This window comes from Gymnoscopelus braueri (assembly GCF_963280865.1).
Source record: "Gymnoscopelus braueri genome assembly, chromosome: 1".
Classification (NCBI taxonomy): Eukaryota; Metazoa; Chordata; class Actinopteri; order Myctophiformes; family Myctophidae; genus Gymnoscopelus; species Gymnoscopelus braueri.
In genome coordinates this window covers 45,403,047-45,422,996 of record NC_137603.1, presented here as the reverse complement: position 1 = coordinate 45,422,996, position 19,950 = coordinate 45,403,047, and the positions used below count along the sequence as shown (strand labels likewise).

The 19,950-nt window shown below is 44.9% G+C and overlaps 1 protein-coding gene across 2 annotated transcripts in view; it reads left to right on the top strand.

The window, feature by feature from the left end:
- Positions 1-19,950, top strand: part of hipk3b (homeodomain interacting protein kinase 3b) — a 56,102-nt gene extending 36,152 nt beyond the window's left edge. Inside the window, exons 4-16 of one of the 2 annotated variants that reach the window (XM_080443291.1) lie at positions 4,758-4,877; positions 6,830-6,916; positions 7,581-7,765; positions 7,857-8,016; positions 10,315-10,447; positions 10,795-10,895; positions 11,573-11,700; positions 12,308-12,475; positions 13,341-13,652; positions 14,766-14,912; positions 15,609-15,874; positions 17,235-17,368; positions 19,327-19,950. In XM_080443291.1, the coding sequence (XP_080299417.1) occupies positions 4,758-4,877; positions 6,830-6,916; positions 7,581-7,765; positions 7,857-8,016; positions 10,315-10,447; positions 10,795-10,895; positions 11,573-11,700; positions 12,308-12,475; positions 13,341-13,652; positions 14,766-14,912; positions 15,609-15,874; positions 17,235-17,368; positions 19,327-19,803 (2,418 nt within the window). In that variant the 3' untranslated portion in view covers positions 19,804-19,950. Of the gene's footprint in view, positions 1-4,757; positions 4,878-6,829; positions 6,917-7,580; positions 7,766-7,856; positions 8,017-10,314; positions 10,448-10,794; positions 10,896-11,569; positions 11,701-12,307; positions 12,476-13,340; positions 13,653-14,765; positions 14,913-15,608; positions 15,875-17,234; positions 17,369-19,326 lie in introns of both variants that reach the window. The other variant, XM_080443290.1, reaches the window with a different exon arrangement.

The window sequence follows — 19,950 nt, the reverse complement described above, 5'->3', positions numbered from 1 at the left end:
GGCAGGAGGCATAACTGAATGCCTCCGAAAGAGATTTGACTTGAGTATGGCAGCACAGGGCTAAATATAATGAAGCTGTACAAGCAGATCAGAATGAAAGCTGTTTCAGAGAGGCCTTCAAGTGACTATGAGAAAAGCCTCAGATGACAGAGGGAAGGCGGAAACTGGAAATAAGGGGTGATAATTGAAGACATACTGTAGGAGTGTTGCAAAGAAGCAAAAATAATGGGCGAAATGTTGACTAGATTTCTATAGCGATGATAATGAGCTGGATTGAGAACTTAAGGCAGAAGATTAAAGGTGGAACTGTAACTGGGGCCCAGAGTGTACAATAGATGATGGTAGTTTAGAGTGGAGTGGTACAAGTAAAGTTTGATCTCATTTATTGCTGAGTTAAGCTCTTGAGATTTCATCATGATGTCACTGGCACTTATAAAATTCATCTTTTATTACCGTCTATTGATTAAAAATCACAGGTTTATGTGTGGTCGTTAATGTGGGTTTAAGTGTGGTCTCGCCTGCCTCACATCTACACCCAATAGTCAGAGTCACGTGGGCATTACTGAGTACGAAGCCCTGCACCGCTGACCTGTGGAAAGCTCCCTCTGCCATTGCCAACATTGCCTGCTGGCATGACGTGTCATCCTGGGGCCACAGGGTGAACTGGCTGGAGCCAAAGGGGGCTGATGCCACCAACCCGCCCCCCCCCCACCTTCTCCTTTTCTTCCCCTATCATTCTGCATGGGATCTGGTTCCATCCCACGCAGCAGAATGTATTTATAACTGCAAACTCCTCCTTCTCCCCGTCCTATTCTCCTTGCCTCTACTTACCTCATCCCACCATAACACAGCACCGTCTAGTCTACTTGAAGAGAGCAGTGGCTGACAGCAGTTGTCCACTTCTTACCTCACACCTTCTCTCAGCAGTTTAGAGTTCAGTTGCATATATACAGTATATGTAGTATGTACTGTGTGTATATATAGAGAGAGTGAGTCTTGGCGCATGCTCATATGAAGTTCAATGTCAACAACAAATTGGTGCGCTCTCTCCAGCACCAAACAGGAAAAGCAGCTAACTGTATTTAAATTTATCTTGTGTAGCAGACATACTGTTTTTGCCAAAATGCAACAGTCATATGCCCCACTGCTAGTGTTAATTTAACTATGAAAGTATAAAAATGGACACTTGCTGGTCTTTTTTTTTATACTTGCAGAGTTAAATTAAGATTATGTGTCAGACTTCAAGTCCTTTTAAAAGTCTTCTAGTGTATGGTAGACGTGAGACACGCAGCTGTGAGCTCTGGTGTGACGTCAACTCGCATTCCTTGAGTCGAGTCATCAATGTAATAAAAAAAAAAAAAAAACTTTTTTAATTTTTTTTAATTTTTAATTTTTTTATAATCAAACCGAATAATCGACTATTCGAATACTTTTGGGTCGAATAATTCGAATACCATAAATCACTATTCGTTAATGCCCTAGTAGGCATAACTGTCTCTCTGCGTGTGTCTTCTTCTGTCATTGTGGTGGTGCAGGGGGCTGATGCAGAAAGCAAAGCATCTCTCATGGGAGCTTAATATACTGCTGGTAAAGTCCACTGTTGTTGAGAGAAGAAAGGTCTGTGTGCATTAAAAATAATAATAATAAAAAATACTAATTATTGCAAGACCAGCCAAAGCTGGCAACCTGGAAGAGAAGGAAGAATAATAGGACGGAAACAGGGTCAGTGGATACTGAATGCATTATGTGGGCTGTTTGCAGCAAAGCTCTGGGTGGATGCTGGTATGAAGTACCCCAGTTTGTTGCAATGTTTAGTGTGTAAGATATTGAGGTCATAGCTGTTGATTGTGATTAGCCTCAATGATTTTAAGGGATGATTTTTGAAGGATTTTGATTATCGACGGCAGCAAGCATCCAAAATGGATATCATATGTATATGTATATGTATATGTGTACAGTATGTGTATGTATGTGTGTGTGTGTGTGTGTGTGTTGGGGGCGCTTGTTTTTATGAGATGTAGTTTCTGTCTTTGTTGCTGTTTCGGGTGTTTTAGAATTATCTGATGTTTTATTATATTGTATAACCCCACCCTCTCATCGGTGCTCGTCAGTGGGCTCCCTGCGTATTGTACTGCAGTCACAGGGGTAGCTGCTTTCTAAAGCACTATGTTTGCATCAATGAACGCAGTGGCTTGCTTCGGCGAACTTCAGGGACACGCCTTCCTGGAAATGGGGTTTTTTCCCGTCACAGGAATTTTCCTAGTACACACACACACACACACACACACACACACACACACACACACACACACACACACACACACACACACACAGTTTTTCTTTCTGTTGCTAACATGATGTTGCCAGTTTACTCTATGGAAAAACTACACTTGTGGCTGCAGTGTGTAAATAGTATATGTTTGTCCAAGGTGCACGTCACTGACGAACCCAGCTAATGTATCAAGCATATAATCTCACATTTACTCACATGAAGTCCGCTCAGTTTAATAGCAAAACTGTAATATAACATGGTCTAAAGGCTCACCACGGTATATTGGTGGGAAAACATAGTTTTCAAACTTGTTCATGCTGTCACTTGAACAATGATTTTCATAGTAATTAGAGTCAAAACAAATATTACAGGCCAGTGTCTAGTGATTGAAGGATTGTAGGGGAAATGTTGGACAATCAATTGTATTTTAGACAAGGGCCAAATGCAGTTAAGATTTATTATCTGTGGAAAATGCACCTTTTCTTTTTACAGGAGAGAAAATTAGGCTGCACAAGTGAAAGCCTATTAGAATTGATAGTGGCAGAGTATTTCTGTTTGTAAATACCATCATTTTGCAGAATGAGATAGAGAGAGAGAAAGGCTGAAGGGGAGAGAAATTGTTGGTGATGTCGTGACTCTGAAGACAGGTTGAGAATGTGAACGAGTCGAGATGAGGTCCATAATGCAAGCAATCAGTCATAGTGGGTGCATTGGCTCATCACAAAACCTCCTACATAGCTTAGCACTCGCACACACACGCGCGTCTGTGCTCAGTCGCTCACTCAGACCAATGACAGTTGCATCAAGACCTCAGATGCCGCAATGAAAATGTTTCTGCTCAGAATATTTTTGATTTCCAGACACTTACTGTGTCTGAGTCATTTGTCTCTCCTTTTTTCTCATTCCCCTCTGGAAATTGATATAGCCTATTTCTCCTTTTTTTCAGACATGAAAAATAAGCTCTTTTTGTTTTGGCTTTGTAGTAGAAGCACAAGAGCCTTGGGCTACGCAGACAGACGGCGTGAGACATAAAGGGACATCTGATCAGGTCGCTGTCTGTTGACTGGTCTCGTCTGGGGTCGAGAAGGACACTTCATTTGTCTTCCAGGCCTCAGCTGATTTCAGAGGGAAAATATGCACTATTTGCATTAGAGTGAGGTCATGGACCCATCTCCATGTGTGTTTGTTTCTAATAGGGTGTGAGCTAGCAGGACGTGCAGGAAGGCCTTGAGACCCCCTCAGCTTTGTTATTTTAGTGGTGGCGAGCTGGCAGGACAGGTGCTCTGTAACAACTGTGCTAGCCTAATGTGCCACATTTGGCCATGTCCTGCTTCTCACTCTTCTCCCTGACGCCTCGCTGTTCCCTTCTCTGTTTGCCCGCCCGAGTGTCACTCCCACTCTAATGGATGTTCTCTCTCACACCTCCCTGTGATTGACGTCAGCCAGGCTTCTTGCAGGGCTCCTCTCTCATAAACCGGCCAGTGATACTCTCATCACTGTAGCAGTTGACTGACGGACGTCGCTACCTGGCAACGTTTTAGCACTTGGACCCTAGAACACCCCCCCCCACCCCCCCACTGCATCAAAGCTCACACCCAGAGACCTTGAACCCCTTCTTCAATGTGCATGTCGGGGGATCACCAGTGCAGGGGATGGGTCTGATTTACCACTTGTCTGGAATTTGACATGTTCAAGGTTACTGTCTGCACCCAGCCCCTACACACATGCTCACACGTACACACACACACACACACACACACACACACACACACACACACACACACACACACACACACACACACACACACACACACACACACACACACACACACACACACACACACACACACACACACACACACACACACACACACACATACATGCACATTGACCAACACCGTGTAAGATGATGAACTGGATGTGATGTGGAAAGGCCTTGGCTTGTATGCTATCTTTGATGCCTTGTTATACTGCTGGCTGCTGTCATAAATGTCTTGTTGGGACTGATTAAAGCTGGGGACAAGGGTCACTGTTGGAGATATGATAGTTGTAATGTAGAGAGTTGGATAAGAAGCTTGCAAACTTGCTGGCTGGGCTAAAAGTCTAGACTGAGTAATATACAATTATAATATGCTGTGAAACTGTGTGATCTTGAATGTCCCATATTCAGCTTAATCACTTAAACCCTTTGTACTTCGTTGACCAGGGTCCCCCAGGAGTCTATACTTGGTGGTCTCCTCCTTTTTCCCCTCTACATAAAATCTCTTTGCTGAAAATATCTGCAAGCTCACAATCCATCACATTGTAGAGCTGCTATTTTCGCTGAAGGTTTCCTATTATGACATGCTCAGAATAGGAATGCTAAGGTTCATGTAGTTAAGCCATGGAAATGAATACAGTCTGTTATTAAGCCCTCTATGCTTTTCCTTTTTCTTGCCTTCCGTTTCATGTTCTCTCCATCTTCCCCCTCCCTTTTGCTGTACAGATGCGCTACATTTCTCAGACGCAGGGTTCACCAGGGGAACATTTGTTGAACGTGGGGACGAAGACGGCGCGGTTCTTTTGCAGAGAGTCTGACTCTCCCTACGCTGCATGGAGGCTGAAGGTGAGGACAAAACCCTAGCAGATGACAAAGTACTTTGAACTACAGGAAACTTTCTGTGTGCTCAGCTCACACGCACACACACACGCACACGCACACGCACACGCAGAGATCAGGTTAGCTCTCTCAACAAAGCAAAAAGCATGGGTTTCCTCTTCAGCAAATTGTTAACGTGCATAGAAACACAAGCCATAGCAAAAGACACACTGCAAAATCACATCAACAACATACGGTAACATTAAAAGATAACCGGTTCGGTCAGGGCTTCTTCCAGTGTTCCTAAACATAGCACATTTAATTCAGGGTCCCCACGGTCATGAAATTCCTGGAAATATTTTGAAATAAAAATTTAAAAAATCCAGTACTGGAAAAGGTTTGGAATTGATCAAAGGTCCTGGAATTTATCAAGGGTTCTGGAAAAATATTTGGCTATGCATTGTTTTTGGCTATTTTTTTTTTTAATACAAAACATTTTCATAAACATGTATAACATTACACAAAATATGTAACATAAGTAGTTTTTCGCCGAACGGGCTGTGTAACACCCCATCCGGCCGCCCAATCTGATAATTGGGCGGCCATAGCTGAGTGGTTAGTGAGCCCGCCTAGGGAACCAGCTGGCCCTGGTTGCCCCAGGTTCGATTCCAGGCTATCCCAGCATATGTGCCGATGATATGAAATTTGTCCCTGAGCAAGACTCTTAACCCCAATTGCTCACAGGTTCTCATTGGAAACAAGACCGCAAGGACTTTCATGAACGACCTGTTAAAAGGAATTATCCTTATCCTTATCCTTATCCGCACTGCCAGCGATGCGACGTGATGTGACGCGAAGCGAGCGGGCGATGAAATCTCATTAAAATATATGTTTTTGAATGAGACCGTCCTGACCTACCGCGAGCGACAACGAACCGTGCAACGACGTCGTCCACCCCTCCTATTTTCGCTCGCAGGGTCACTATGCCCTAATTTTGCACGAAATGTTGAATGAAATTGTACTATTTTATATTCTATGCTTTATTTTTGCTACACTGCCTATCTTTGGGCATTGTACATAGGAGTAAGAGACACATTATTGCGCTGAATGATTGTTTTATAGGCCTGGAAATTGGGCTAAATATTCTGGAAAAGTTTTGGAAAAGTTTTGGAAATTCATTGCTAAAAATGTGTGGGGACCCTGTTAATTGCAAAGAATATTTGGATAGACGTTTGAAGATGGCCATGCCAAAACTACAACCGTTTACAACTGGTTGCAGCCAAACCTTGCTTACTAACTGCCGATAGCTCTTTATTGGTCCCTTACTGTACTGTATGTGACAACTAGTTTTGGTTGTTGTCCAGTCTGTTAATGTCCATGTTTATGTACTACATTGTGTGCTTCGTTTCCTTGTCCTAACCCCGGAGGAAGCTCCTAACCCGTCATAGCTGTCATGATAGGGGTTCTGTTTTCATTTAGATGTGAATTGTTTTTATTAAATAAAATGTACACAACCCAAGCCGTTTGTGTTACCACGTTTTCTTTTCTCTCACTTTTCCACCATAAAGTGCTTTGACTTGAAATAGCTGATCTGCAAGCTCACAGCGTGTCGCAGTGCAACGTTTAGTGAGCTTGAGCATAGGGTATTTGCAGCGCGAGACACTGTCGTATTATGACAAAGTATAAATCACACTATAAGTGTTTTTGAGTCCTCGCCAATCCTTAATTTATGCTCTGTCATATGACAGAGTTGCGCGCCGAAAATAGCTGATTGAATCTAGCTCACAACACGTCAAGAGCTAGATCGGCTATATTCAGTGAAGTATAAATCAGGCTCAAGTGTTTTATTTTATATCTACCATTTTCTTATGGTGTGGCTCTGCAGGAGACTAACCGTCTATTAGAGGGTCTGTGTGTGCCTGTTTGTACACTGTTTGTACAGAGCTAATCAGAGCAAAATTTGTTTCTCTCTCCTGTAGTCGACAGATGAGCACGAGACGGAGACGGGGATGAAATCAAAGGAAGCACGGAAGTACATCTTCAGCTGTTTGGATGACATAGCGCACGTATGTTCACAATGCATGAAAGAACACATGCCTTAAGCTATAGCGCACGTACAGTCTGTTCACAGCGCATGAAGGGACACAAGCCTTCAAGCTGCTCTGAAACATGAGCACACACACAAGTGCGTGAAGGTTCCGAGACAGGAAGCTCAACATCAGGTGGTTCGGAGGATGTGCTGTAGTGCATTAGACCTTCGTCAGAGGATGTGCGCTTTCAACAATATCAATACAAATGAGCACACCGTGTATTACAAGGGGGGGAAAAAAACAAACCTTATCCCTAATTTCCCTTCCGTTACACACTAGACTCACCCCTGAAAGAGTCAAGGTTGATTTCTACTCTCCATTCTTTGATAGAAGCCACAGCTGGAAATTCCCAGGTGGTCTGTGCTCGTAAATCTCTGTGCTGTCGTGTTTTTTGTGTCATTGAGAGAAAGGGGAAATTCTTGTGAAGTCACGTACAGTAAATGACTAGGGGTTCATCATTCATCAGAATCATCTTTGCTTTACAGAAAAAAAGCCCAGTGCAAATATTCAGTGTTCGTAATGGAAATCCTCTGATTCTCAGCTTACACTTATACAGTTGTATGTGATAAAGCCTTTTTTTGTTATCTTGCCTGTTTTTATCTTGAGATTATGATAAACAATGTCATTCTCTCCCCGCCAGGTGAATTTGGTGATGAATCTGGAAGGTAGTGACTTGTTGGCAGAGAAGGCAGACCGTCGGGAGTTTGTGGGCCTGCTGAAGAAGATGTTATTGATAGACGCCGAGAAGAGGATCGCCCCCGCCGAGGCTCTCGGCCATCCGTTTGTGACGATGCAGCATCTGCTCGATTTCCCCCATAGCAACCAGTGAGTCCAGCTATCCTCAAGGCATGTCGCTTAATGATGGCTTTCACCAAAACGGATCTTGAGCTTTTCCTCTTCTTTATGATCCCCACAGTGTCAAGTCATGTTTCCACATCATGGAGGCATGCCGGGCTCGTCCTGGTGCGTACGAGGCGGCCAACCGGAACAAGGGTCCATTCATTAGACCCGTGACCACCGCCACGGCCGCCTCAGTTAATCATCCCTTCAGCAAGATGGCCGGGATCCACGCTCCAGTAAGCCATGTCACACTGTCACTAGTCTTATCACACAGCGTCGCTGTCGGGCAGAAACCATCCCCATATTTCAATTTTTTATGCATGGCAATGTCATTCAAAAGTAGTAAAATAGTCGATCTACAAGCTCACAATGCGTCTCGCCATGCTGTGAGCTTGTAGTTTGGCTATCTTCACTATTTTTTGAACAATTTTGAAAATTGTTGGCCAAAATAGGGACACCAGGTTGAAAGTGGCTAAGTCTGTCCTGGAGTTCTATAAACATTTAACAAATAAAGTATTAACAGGCATGTGTAACTAAATCATAATTACATTGGATCCATTTGAACACAGGTTATTCTTTTTAACATTTCCTGGAAAGTTTCCTGGGTTTTGTACACTTAAGGTTTCCACCAACATGCTTCATCTTTAGCATGGTGGGTGAGTGATGGGGGATTTGCACACAGTGCAAATATACTTATCATTTCACATTTTGCTCATGTAGTAGGCTCTAGATTTTAGATCCCAAATCCCAAATGGTATGAGGCACATTGTGCTGTTCATCTGCTCCTCACGTGGAGTTGTGGACAATTACCTTGCATGAATTATTCGTACGCCGTCTCGCCCATCACATTGTTGTAAGCTTTGTTGTCACGGCAACCTGACTGCGTCATGTTGACGAGGTCACAGCACCGGTGCAAATCGGGCTTGTTGCTGGGTGGGAGCAGGGACCCAACCCTTCTTTGCAGCGGAGTGGATCTAATGCAAAACACCTTGAAATATTCACAGTTCATTTGTTTCAACTACCTGTGATATTGTATGCCATAGAAGCAAACCGATTTAATGCTTCATGTGCTTGAAACATGTAATAGTAAAAGTACACCATCTCTTTCCCAAATTCTAAGCACCCATATAGGTAGACCACATTCACTACTGTTACCTATTTAGGCTTCCACATTAGGCCAACATCATCATTCGTGTTAACATTCTAGAGAAGGAATGTCCGGTCACATGCCTTCCACGTGTAAAGCTGGTCCAGCTCTCACTTGTGTTTAAACAGAGCAGTGTAGGTAAACTTTAAATCTTTCCCCTTCTGGCAGACTTAATTGGAGAATGTGCGGACTTTTTTTAGTATTAGCCTGTGAAAGGGTGCTTTGTTTATCGTCATGTGCAAGCGTGTATAAGTGTGTAGGTAGGACAGGTTGCATAACGTGGGTCTGGAGAGCAGTGACCAGGCTGGAAGCTACTGTATGTAGTGGATCTAGTTCAGCCATTCCCAACCTGTGGGTTCTGTGAGGATATTGCCCTTAAAGTGGGCCCCCAAATAATCGACACAAAACACTAGTATTAGTAGTAGTACTAGTATTAATGTAAAAAACAATGGTCTTGGTGTTTTTCCTTTAAAACCTTGAAAAATGAGTTTTCAGTGCGATACCGATAAACAGGAACTTAAAGTATAGTACGTTAGTTCCACTTATCCAAGACGGAACACAATCGATTGATTAATCACTGAGATAAACATGCTCTGAAAATGCGGTGCTGCCCGTGTTAAGTGGTCAGATGGGTGGGCCGTGAGCGCTTTCGTGATTTTTCAAGTGGGCCCTGATCCAGAAGAGGTGGGGAAGCACTGCTCCAGTTGTCATTACTTAGTCATTGTGATTATAAACAGCCAGGAGAGTTGTAAGAGTCATGGGCTCCAGAGGCACATGCTTATGCCTGATTTATAATTTAGTAGCGCGCACCTAAAATGGCAAGCTCACAACATGAGCTTTTAGATCTGCTATATTCAATGCGTGGCACCCGTGGCGTGCCCAACTAAGTATAAATCAGGCTTTAGATTTATTTATTTATCTCTCTGGGATTTTGTGTGATTGAAAGAAACACAGCCTGCTGCCACTGACAGAGAGGCTGCCACCTACTGGCTCTTAATTGCTACTGTTGATGTCCATACTTGGTCTTCTAATTCTTAACAGTTTTCTGAAAAACGTATGTTGCTATATATATACTAGTGGTGCTCAAACTTTTTCCATGTCAAGGACCCCCAAAAGTATATGTATTTGGCCGCGGACCCCCCATCTCAAAATATTTAGTTCCGGGGACCCCCAGAAGCAAAGATTTGAGTTACAAATGTTCGCTTTAAAAATATATATATATTCAAAGATTTGCACAAATGTTCATGATTTTTGAATAGCCAAAGTATAAAATAATGTTTAAATTGGTTAAAATGTAAAAGGACAGATGCTTTCCCGGTCTTAATGGGTTAATGGGTTATTGGTTAATGGGTTAAGAACAGGTGATTAACCTGTTCTTCTCTTTCAGGGCTTAGCCCCCATCATCCCATCAGCCCCCTCACTGATGCACCCTGGGATTCCACTGCAGGCGGGAAGTGGACAGTTCGGGTGCAACGACTCATTTCAGCCGGCTCTCATCCTGTGTCCCCCAACCATCCAAGGTAGGAAACGTCAAACCAGTCCTCTCCTCCATCTGTCCTGTTCCTTGTTCGTCATGGCAGTGGTTCTCAAACATTGTCCCCCAAATTGATATATATTTGGCTGCGGCTGAAAATATTTTGTGCCAGGGACCCCTCACAAGCGTTTGAGAGCTTGTAGATAGGCTATTTTTGAATATCCAAAGTATAAAATGGTGTAAGTGGTTAAACTGACTTTGAAAACCACTGCATTATGGCTTCAAAAGTAAAATGCAGGGTAACTTTTAGTTGGCCTGTTCTTATTGATGATCGTCTCTAGAGATTAATAATAACCTGTCTTCTTGTCCCTTGGGGCATCCGTGCTAACACAGCTAAACCAACGGGCTATTCTGTTCGAATGGAGACCGCTATGCCTATGGTCACCCAAGCATCCATCCAACCTCTACAGATTAGACCTGGAGTCATCACACAGGTAAGCTGCACAATATTTGATTTGATTTACTGTTATTTTAAACATTAAAACACATGATAGACATGAAACGTCAAGGATAAACACACAATAAAGTCAGCGACTTATTTCCATTGTTGTCCTTGGTCTCGGACAAACAAAACATTACAACAGAGAACATGCAGATGTAACTGTAGGATTGAAGGAGGCAGATACGTAGCTTGAAGCTTCTGCATAGGATGGCATGTGCTTGATTACAAAGTCATCATTTTCACTTTCACAATGAACACAAAAACAAACAAACATGTTTCTGGTTAATATGTGCTTGCTCAGAAGGTTGTTCTAACCCCAGAACTCAGAACGTTGAAAAAAGAAAAGAAAATCCAAAATAAGTGAAAATTGCAGATCTACAAGATCTCAACGCGTTGTGTTGCAATGCATTGTGATATTGTAGATTTCTTTCCTGACATACCTCCCCCTTCAGGTTCTGGTTATAATGGAAACGTAAAAAGCAAAAAACTTCACGGGTTCTTGAAAGTTGCAGGTTATGTACGTTTCTGGGTTACCCTTTGTAGTTGAAAAGAGCCATACCCAAAGCGAGGACATCGCTGAGAGGCACATACTGTATGTGGGGTTGACAGAAGGTGGGGAGCTTGAGGGTAATTAGTGGTTAACTGCTTTGCTCCTCCCCCATACAGCAGCAGGCCTGGTCCAACCGTGCCCAGCAGATATTGGTGCCCACCTGGCAGCAGGTGACACCGGTGCCACCCCCTCCAACCACGATAGCATCTGACACTGTGGCGGGCCCACAGAGACTGGGAGACTGGGGGTAAGACCTACACATGAATGCATCTCTACCTTAATCGATGACCACGTCCGTTACCACAGTGTCACCAAATATTTTACATTTAAAGGAGTTCTTCACCCCCAAAAATGACTTCAGTTACTCACCCCATGAACTTCAGTCTTGAATTCATGGCGACTTTTTAGTTTTTGTCGCATTCCTGAATGAAGACTCCAAAAATGAAGAGAATATTTGATTACACTGTGAGAGGAGAGTTGTTTTGGCGTTTATAAATGATTTTGTTAATGGATTATTCAACGCGAGAAACAAAAGAAATCTCCATGAATTCAAGGCTTCATGGGGTGAGAAATTGATAGGAAAAAAAGTTATTTCAGGGGGGGAAGTACTCTTTTACTTTTAAGCGAATTATCTCTGTTATCGGTGTTTTTATATTTGTGGTTGCTATGGTCACACTGTGGAACGGTTAAGTTGTCTGACGTAGCGTGTGTGCTCCACTGCATGTTAATGACGGATGAGTCACACTCGTCCTGTAGGGCCAGTAAGGGAGTGAGTGAGTGAGATCACACTATAACTGTATGTCACTAATGGTGCTAAGTCTTTCGGCTCCGTAATGACTGTCCTCTCATTGCAGGAAAGTGCGTCCCCATGGCAACCATTACAGCTCCATGATTGGCCACCATCCGCCCCTGTTAACAAACCAAATGACCATGTCCGCCCACCAGCCAATCAGCATAGGCATTGCACATGTGGTTTGGCCACAGCCCGCAGCTAACAAGAGACCCAAGCCCTGTCTCAACAGGTACGATGCAGAGCTTGTTGGTGCACTGTCACGCATGCATTTTGAATTATTTATTCATGTCTACACAACCGCAAGCCAAGACAGGACACAAACAAAGTGGCCACAAAACACCATGACATCAGGGATCCCCGTAGCTCCATATTGGTTGATTGGTCGTATGGCAGTGGGTACCACACTCTTAACAACGGGTAAAAGGGGTACTCTGACAACAAGCACTACAAGTACAACAAGCACAACGGGTATTGCATAAACAAGTGGGGCATGCATTCCCAACTTGCATCGTTCCCAACTAGGCCGGTGCCCGTTTATACATCACCCATTGATTGTAATATCTAACATGATTAGTACTGTGGTAGCGGTTACTGCACTGGGTACTCTAACAATAGGTACAACGAGTACTCTGACAACCGTTACAACGGTATTGCATAACCGGGTGGGTCATTCTTTCCCAACTGGCATCGTTCCTGACTTACAATGTTCCCAACCTGTGTGGGTGGTCCCCGAGTAGGCTGGTGCCCAAAGGGCACATCATTCAAATAGTGAAAACATATTAATGAGTAGTATTTTTTGCAAATTCTGCACAACACTGTCATACGATGAAGAATAAAATAGGCCCACGGGCATTAAAGTCCCACTGTGTAATATCTATTTAGTGGTCTTGGACACCTCTGCTTGCTCCATTGTCTATTGGAACTTTGAATCCCAGAAAACAAAACAAAAACACAGATTTACCACTCCCAAAGGAATGCTGCACGGTCCTAGCACTGAGGTTATTTTGAAACGCAACAACAACAACATTGCCAGAAGCGGTAAGAATGAAAATACACAAATACATTTCAGGAACATTTGCAATCTTCTTTTGTAGGGGCAGCAACATCTTCCACAACACCAACAACATCCAAATTTCGGCATGCCAGTCCCCAAAGATGGCTGATATGGCAAAGAATGTGGAGGAGGCCAGATGCCCCGAGGAAGGACACAGCGCTGGTGGAGAGCCTGGAGGAGCAGGGCAGGAGGAGCAGCGCTGCTGTAAGGTGGGGCCGGATTCTGTGGGCGAGCTGTCTGTGTCGCAGGAGCAGCGGCAGGTGATGATGTCTGACGTGGCCAGCCCGGCCGTCAGCGTCATCAGCATCAGCAGCGACGAGGAGGAGAGCACGCCGAGACACTCTCTGGGGGAGTGAGTACCCGCCCACTCTGATACCCCCACCCTGTGACGCATTCCAGGCCAGGGGTCTTCAACGTTTTTCAGGCCAAGGACCCCTTAGCTGAGAGAGAGATGAAGCAGGGACCCCCATTACACATTGTATAAAATTGTGTTGCAGATTAAACTTTTTCATAGATTTCATAGATAGCTGCATTCATGTTAATGTATTTTCAGATAGTTGCCTTTAAACCCTCAATATTTAGTCAACTTGACCGTAGTACTTGGTCTGCTCTTTTTCCCTCTACACGACTCTCCGAAAATAGCCGATCTAGGGCGTTGTGAGGCGTTGTGAGCTTGTAGATCTGCTATTTTAGGCTATTTTAGGCTAACCACACAAAGATTTGGCAGACCCCCTTTAGTAACTCTGAGGACCCCCTAGGTGTCCCGGACACCTGTTGAAGACCCCTGCCTTAGGCCAGATGCTCCTTCACAAGTTATAATTCTGTAACGCTGTGAGTGTACAAATGGAAATGTTACCTTTGGGACCCCAATCTACCTACACTGTAAAATTCGAAAGGTTCCATTTGGCTGCATTTGCACACTCTCAGATTTACAGACCCGTAAGGGTCCATTTGGATCCCCTGGTGGTCCCCGGACAAGACTTTGAGAACCAGTGGACTACTCTGTCAAATCTGGTCATAAAATATGTGTCCTGACTCCTGACCGAAACGACAAGATTGGAGATACAAGCGGCCAAAATGAGTTTTCTCAGGAGGGTGCCTGGCGTCTCCCATATAGGGACGAGGTGATCAACTCAGTCATCCGTGAGCGATTTTGGAGTAGAGCCGCTGCGCTTTTGTGTATAAAGGAGGTGATTTGAGCATCTAGGTACAGTAGTAAGGATGCCTCCTGGCCGCCTCCCCAGGGAGGTTCTCCAAGCGCGTCCAGCTGGGAGGAGGCCACGGGGCAGACTGAGGACCAGGTGGAGGGATTATATCTCCATGCTGGCCTGGGATTGCCTCGGGATCCCCCAGTCAGAACTGGAGGATCGAGGATTTGAGTTCCCCTGTTATGAAATGCGCTGCATACAAATGTCTTTGATTTGACTTGACGATGCTCTCTCTCTCTCTCTCTTTCCTTGTGCAGGTGTAAGGGTAGTGGAGACTGTGATGCGTGTCAGAGCACTGTGAGTATGGAGAGGGTGTGTTCCCTCAGCAGTCCTGACAGCACACTGAGCAGCAGCTCCTCCACCTCGGCCCAGTCCAGCGCCTCGCCTTGTAAACGTCCCAACAGGTATGGCTATCACCCCATTAAGACCTGCGGCCGATTCTACAAATGCCTTCCAAATCAGTAGTTCTCACACTTTCAAGATTTTTCAAAAATGTTCAAAAATAGCAGATGTAAAAGCTATGTGAAATGTGTCCTCCTTATAATGGGGAAAGTAAAATGTACTGTGGTACTAATTATTTGGAGCACTGAGCACTATTAGTGCAGTGCTCGGGGAGCAGTTAGGGGTCAAGTGTCTTGCTCAGGGACACTTTGGGCGCGAACTGGCAACCTTCTGTTTCCCAGACGGCCTCCCTACCCACTCAGCTATAGCTGCCCCACAGCGTAAATATGCGGCGATCCCATTGAAAACAATTCATAACATCATAAGCTGGCCTCAGGCAAAAAACGCTCTGGTGGACACATCCCCTTAGCTGACAGATGAGCTTCACAAACATTTCCTCTTGTCTTCACAGTTATGGCTGCACAATTGATCATGCATAATTTGTACTCTGATATATTAATAATGTTGGCTGTAAATGAGAATTGTGAAACCTGCTGAATATTCAAACAACCCAACAACTTGTAATTGTGATTAAGAACCTCAACCTCACATTATACAGCAAAACAACCCTATAATTTCAGGCATGATCACACTCTAATGTTTTATAATGAAACGTGTGTTTGTATCTTCCTTCCTTGATCACTCTGGCTCTGTCGCAGCATGTCGGATGATGAGCAGGAGAGCGGTTTGGACACGGTGGATGGCTCGCCTGCTTCCGACTCCTCAGACCACAGCGGTGGCCCATTCGCAGAGCACCGCTATATTGCAGACAGCAACCAGAACTGCGAGCCACGCGTGGCTTGCGTTGCCCCGGTAACTGAGCCCAGTAAGCCAATGGTGCGCACCATGGTGGTGCCCCCGATGAGGGTGCAAAACAACAGCAACAACAACCACCCAATGGCCAGCGAAATGCTAGGTACCACAGGTAAGCACTGGAATATCCCCCACACTGGGCCATATGTCTGACATATAACAAATAATGTGATTTTTTGTATTTATCTAACCTCAGTGACAGAGCTACAGTAACTTTTGCTTATAACAGACAATCAAAGCTGTCTTTTTTGATTATTTATTAATTACAAATTGCTTTAATAATTATTATCGTATATGCCTGAGTGACTTGCCTCTCTGACATTGGTTGATATTGATGGGCTCTAAAGTGCCCTCTGAAGCAGTTTTTTGGCCTCAGGCAGAGGAGGGCATATTAGTAGGTCACACCAGCTCTGAGATCCAGTCACCACTGCATGCTGTCTGCCCCCACAGGTCACATGGCCTTGGATTACACTGCCTTAGTAGGCCACAGAGGTTCTCACAGGTGATTATGGGTGACCTGCCCTGACCTATCTGCTCTGAGCTGTGAAGTGGACATTGGTTTTTGCTGTCATCTCTCCTTGGCTTTGATTCTAGCTGGCTATCTGAGAGCCCTTTAGGCTCTCCAAGGCTCTGTATTTGTGTGGATGTGCAGTGTTGTAAAGCTACATAAGTGGCATGCGTAACGTCGCCATAGCGCTTCATGTCCTGACTTAAGACATTCAAAACATGCATGGCAACAGGAGAATGCTGTCATGAACAAAACACATGTGATACAGATGTTTTTCAGGAGTTACGGCGGGGTTGTGCATGCTACATGTAGGCTTTACTGCAGCTGTGGCCGGTTGGACATGTCTGTCTCCTGTTGAGCGTGCTCTTTTAAGAGCCCCCTTTAACAGGTCAATTAAAGTTGAGCGGTCAGTGTTAATTCCCAGACCAAATTACGCAGGTTCATGTCTCCTTTCATGTCAAAAGGCATCCCCTGTCCGCTCACCAACCTTCCAACTGCTAAAGCTTCACATAAAAGGCCACAGCTTGCTATTCTAGTGCTATAGGGGGTATTTATAGCCAATGGTGTGTGACCCCCACTACAAGTACTATAAATATTATGAACAAGCTTAGTTACACCCACCCCCCCTCCTCCTCATATCTCCCAAACTTGTCTATTTATAAACATGTAGATTATGTTCAGAAGACAGATGCCAGAGTGTTTTGAAGAATGTTATCTGATCAAACACAGTTGAAAATGGGGATAATCGCTCAAAGCCTCCCGGCACAAACATTCTCATCTCTGTCATTCCGATGAAGCCGTGTGGTTGGATCCGGTTTTATCCCTGTTCTTTTTTTTTTCTACCCCCTCGCCGTTCCCTCTCTGATATTGATGTCGGGGACACCAAATTATTAACGTGTCGTGTAATGCCTCACTCTTCCCCCCCTTCGTCTCCCTTCGTTTCACTCTCTCCCCATTCTTAAAGAGTTTTCATGCCAGTCCAACGGGCGAGGCTTCTTCGGGCGGCAGCTTCACCACCCCACTGCCCTCCTCAACCGGCCTCAGCAGATCACCCCTGCATTCCAGCCTCAACAGCAGCAGCCCATGAGCTTTGGGCAGGTCCGTATGCAGCCGTTTCAAACACTGATGTCATTGTAATACCTGTTATTTGTGCACCGCAACACACAAAATGGCAAAATTTACTAGTATAAGTTAGTCATCTCCAACATCAATTGTGAACGTGGGACGCCCGCTGGCCTAGCGGTCCAGGCCACATATAGGCCCTAATGCCCGACGGCCTTTGCTGCGTGTCTCTCCCTATCTCTCCTATCTGTCTCCACTGTAAACTATCAATAAAGGCAGAAAAGCCCCCAAAAATATCTTAGAATAAAAAAAAACATCAATATTGAACGTGAAGCTTTATGCCCCATTATCCATTAAACACACAGACTTGTATTGGTTATGCCAAGCTCCAAAGACAAACTTCCAAATTTAAGGGTAACTTTTTCGATTTTTATGTCATGGCTCATTTAAAAATGGGTCTGCCTGTGTGTTTGTCTGTGTGTGGACCTAATCTCACAAACAGCTGAACCAGTCAGTGCCACATTTCTTGTGCACACTGCCAGTATGTCACAGAAGTACCTCAACTATTTTATTTTAAATATATATGTATCAATATAATAGCCAGTTGCTGTAGTAGATCTACTGTAGGCATGGCCTGAGGGCACATGTTTTGAGCTGAATAATGAAACATTTTAAAGTCAATGTTGGTGGATGATGCTAAATTGTAGAAAGCATTATTTCACAATAAAAGCACTTTGGAGAAACACTGTCGTATGGCATTTGCTTAAATAGGGAACTTTCAAGCTGCAGGTAGTCAAAAGTTGAGTATAGATACTGTAGCTTGACACGATTTGGCAACCAGGGCTAGTAATAACAATAATAATAATATTGGATTTTATTTATTATGCACTTTACATTTGTAAAAAATCTCAAAGTGCTACAGAAGGCAATTGCATAAAAACAGAAACATCACACCATTAAAAAAGCATCAACTAAGAAACTGAAACAAAACAATTAAAACATGGGGGCATAAAGCCTAGAGGTAAAACCAGTGAAGCTAAGAAAATGCTTTGATAAAAAGGTAGGTCTTTAGTCCTCTCTTAAAGGAGTCAACCGACTGTGGTGCTCTCAGGTGGACAGGGAGGGCGTTCCACAGTTCGGGGGCGGCCGAGCAGAAAGCCCGGTCGCCCATCGTACGTAGGTTGGCCTTGTGGGTTTTGAGGAGGTTTGTGTTTGAAGAGCGGAGGTTGAGGGTTGTAGGGAGATTCCTTGAGGTAGGTATGTAGTACCTCACAGTCCCCATTGTTAATTATTTAGATAATCGCTTTTCTGGAACTGTGGAAGAAGAGATGTCATTAGAAGCTAATGATTGAGTGAATGTTACCAGACACTCAATAACGGATAACCTAGACAGAACATAAAAAAAACATCTTTCTTTCTTTTTTATTTTATTGTCAGGTATGTTGGCACATACAAGGAATTTGTATTGGTGAGGTTGGTGCATTACACGGAAGTAACAGTATAGAAGCATTCAAATGATTTACAGATAAACAACCATATAATTGTACTGACTCACAGGGACAAGGGACTAGCGTTTTTTTTCTCTCCCCAATTTAGTTGTCAATCATGCCAATTAATTCCTCCCCACACACATTTGTGTATTGTCACTGCTGTTGTGTCCTACTGACACACCTGCCAGTGAGGAGCCCCCACCGAGAGGACGTATAGCCTTCGTCCTACTCCTCCCGCCCAACACTCCCTGCTGACAGGCGCCGCCCAAGCCCGTAGGAATACGTGCAATGACAAATATCACCCTCCCCGCCCGGCTTCCCTCCCCCGAACACTGGCCAATTGGGTTTGTATAGATGCTCGACAAAGCCGGATGCACCGCGGTGGATTCGAACCCATAACCTCCGCGGTGGTGGGCAGGCACTTTACCACTGCGCCACTGAAGCTGTGTTTTGACGAGGACTGTGTAACACCAATTCATGTGATATTTATCCTCTCCTCCTCAGGTGCAGCATTACGGCTCCTGCCACCAGGAGTGGAACGGAAATTACCCCCACCGGCGACCACAAGCCTACATCCCCCCCACCATGCATGGGCACACTTTCACACTGTCCCACAGCAGCCCAAACCACGCTACGGCCCCCCACCCACACCTCGGGGGCCACCCGCACCCGCACTCCCAGCCCACCTTGCTGTCTTATCCCCCGTCTGGTCCCCTTGTCTCGGCTGCACCGGTTGCCCACATCCTGGCCTCTCCTGGGTCCTCACGCCCTGTCCTCCAGCCCTCCTACAGCATCTCCCACCCGGGGGGCATCATGCACCAGGTCACGGTGGGCATCAACCACCGACTGCTGCCCTCCCCCACCCTGCACCACCAGGGCCCGTTCAAGCCCCTTTTCCCCCCGCACTCCTACATTGCCTCGCCCGCCTACACAAGTTTCCCTCTCAGCCCCACCAAAATCAACCAGTACCCCTACATCTGAGCGTCGGCGGGCATTTTACCCACGGCGGGACCCCCAGATACACCTTGCACCATCTGAGGGCTGAGCAAGCAGGGCGAATCCTCTGCGAAAACACAAACAACATGGTTTTCATTTCCAAAGCCATGGCACAACCACAGAGAAAGCAAG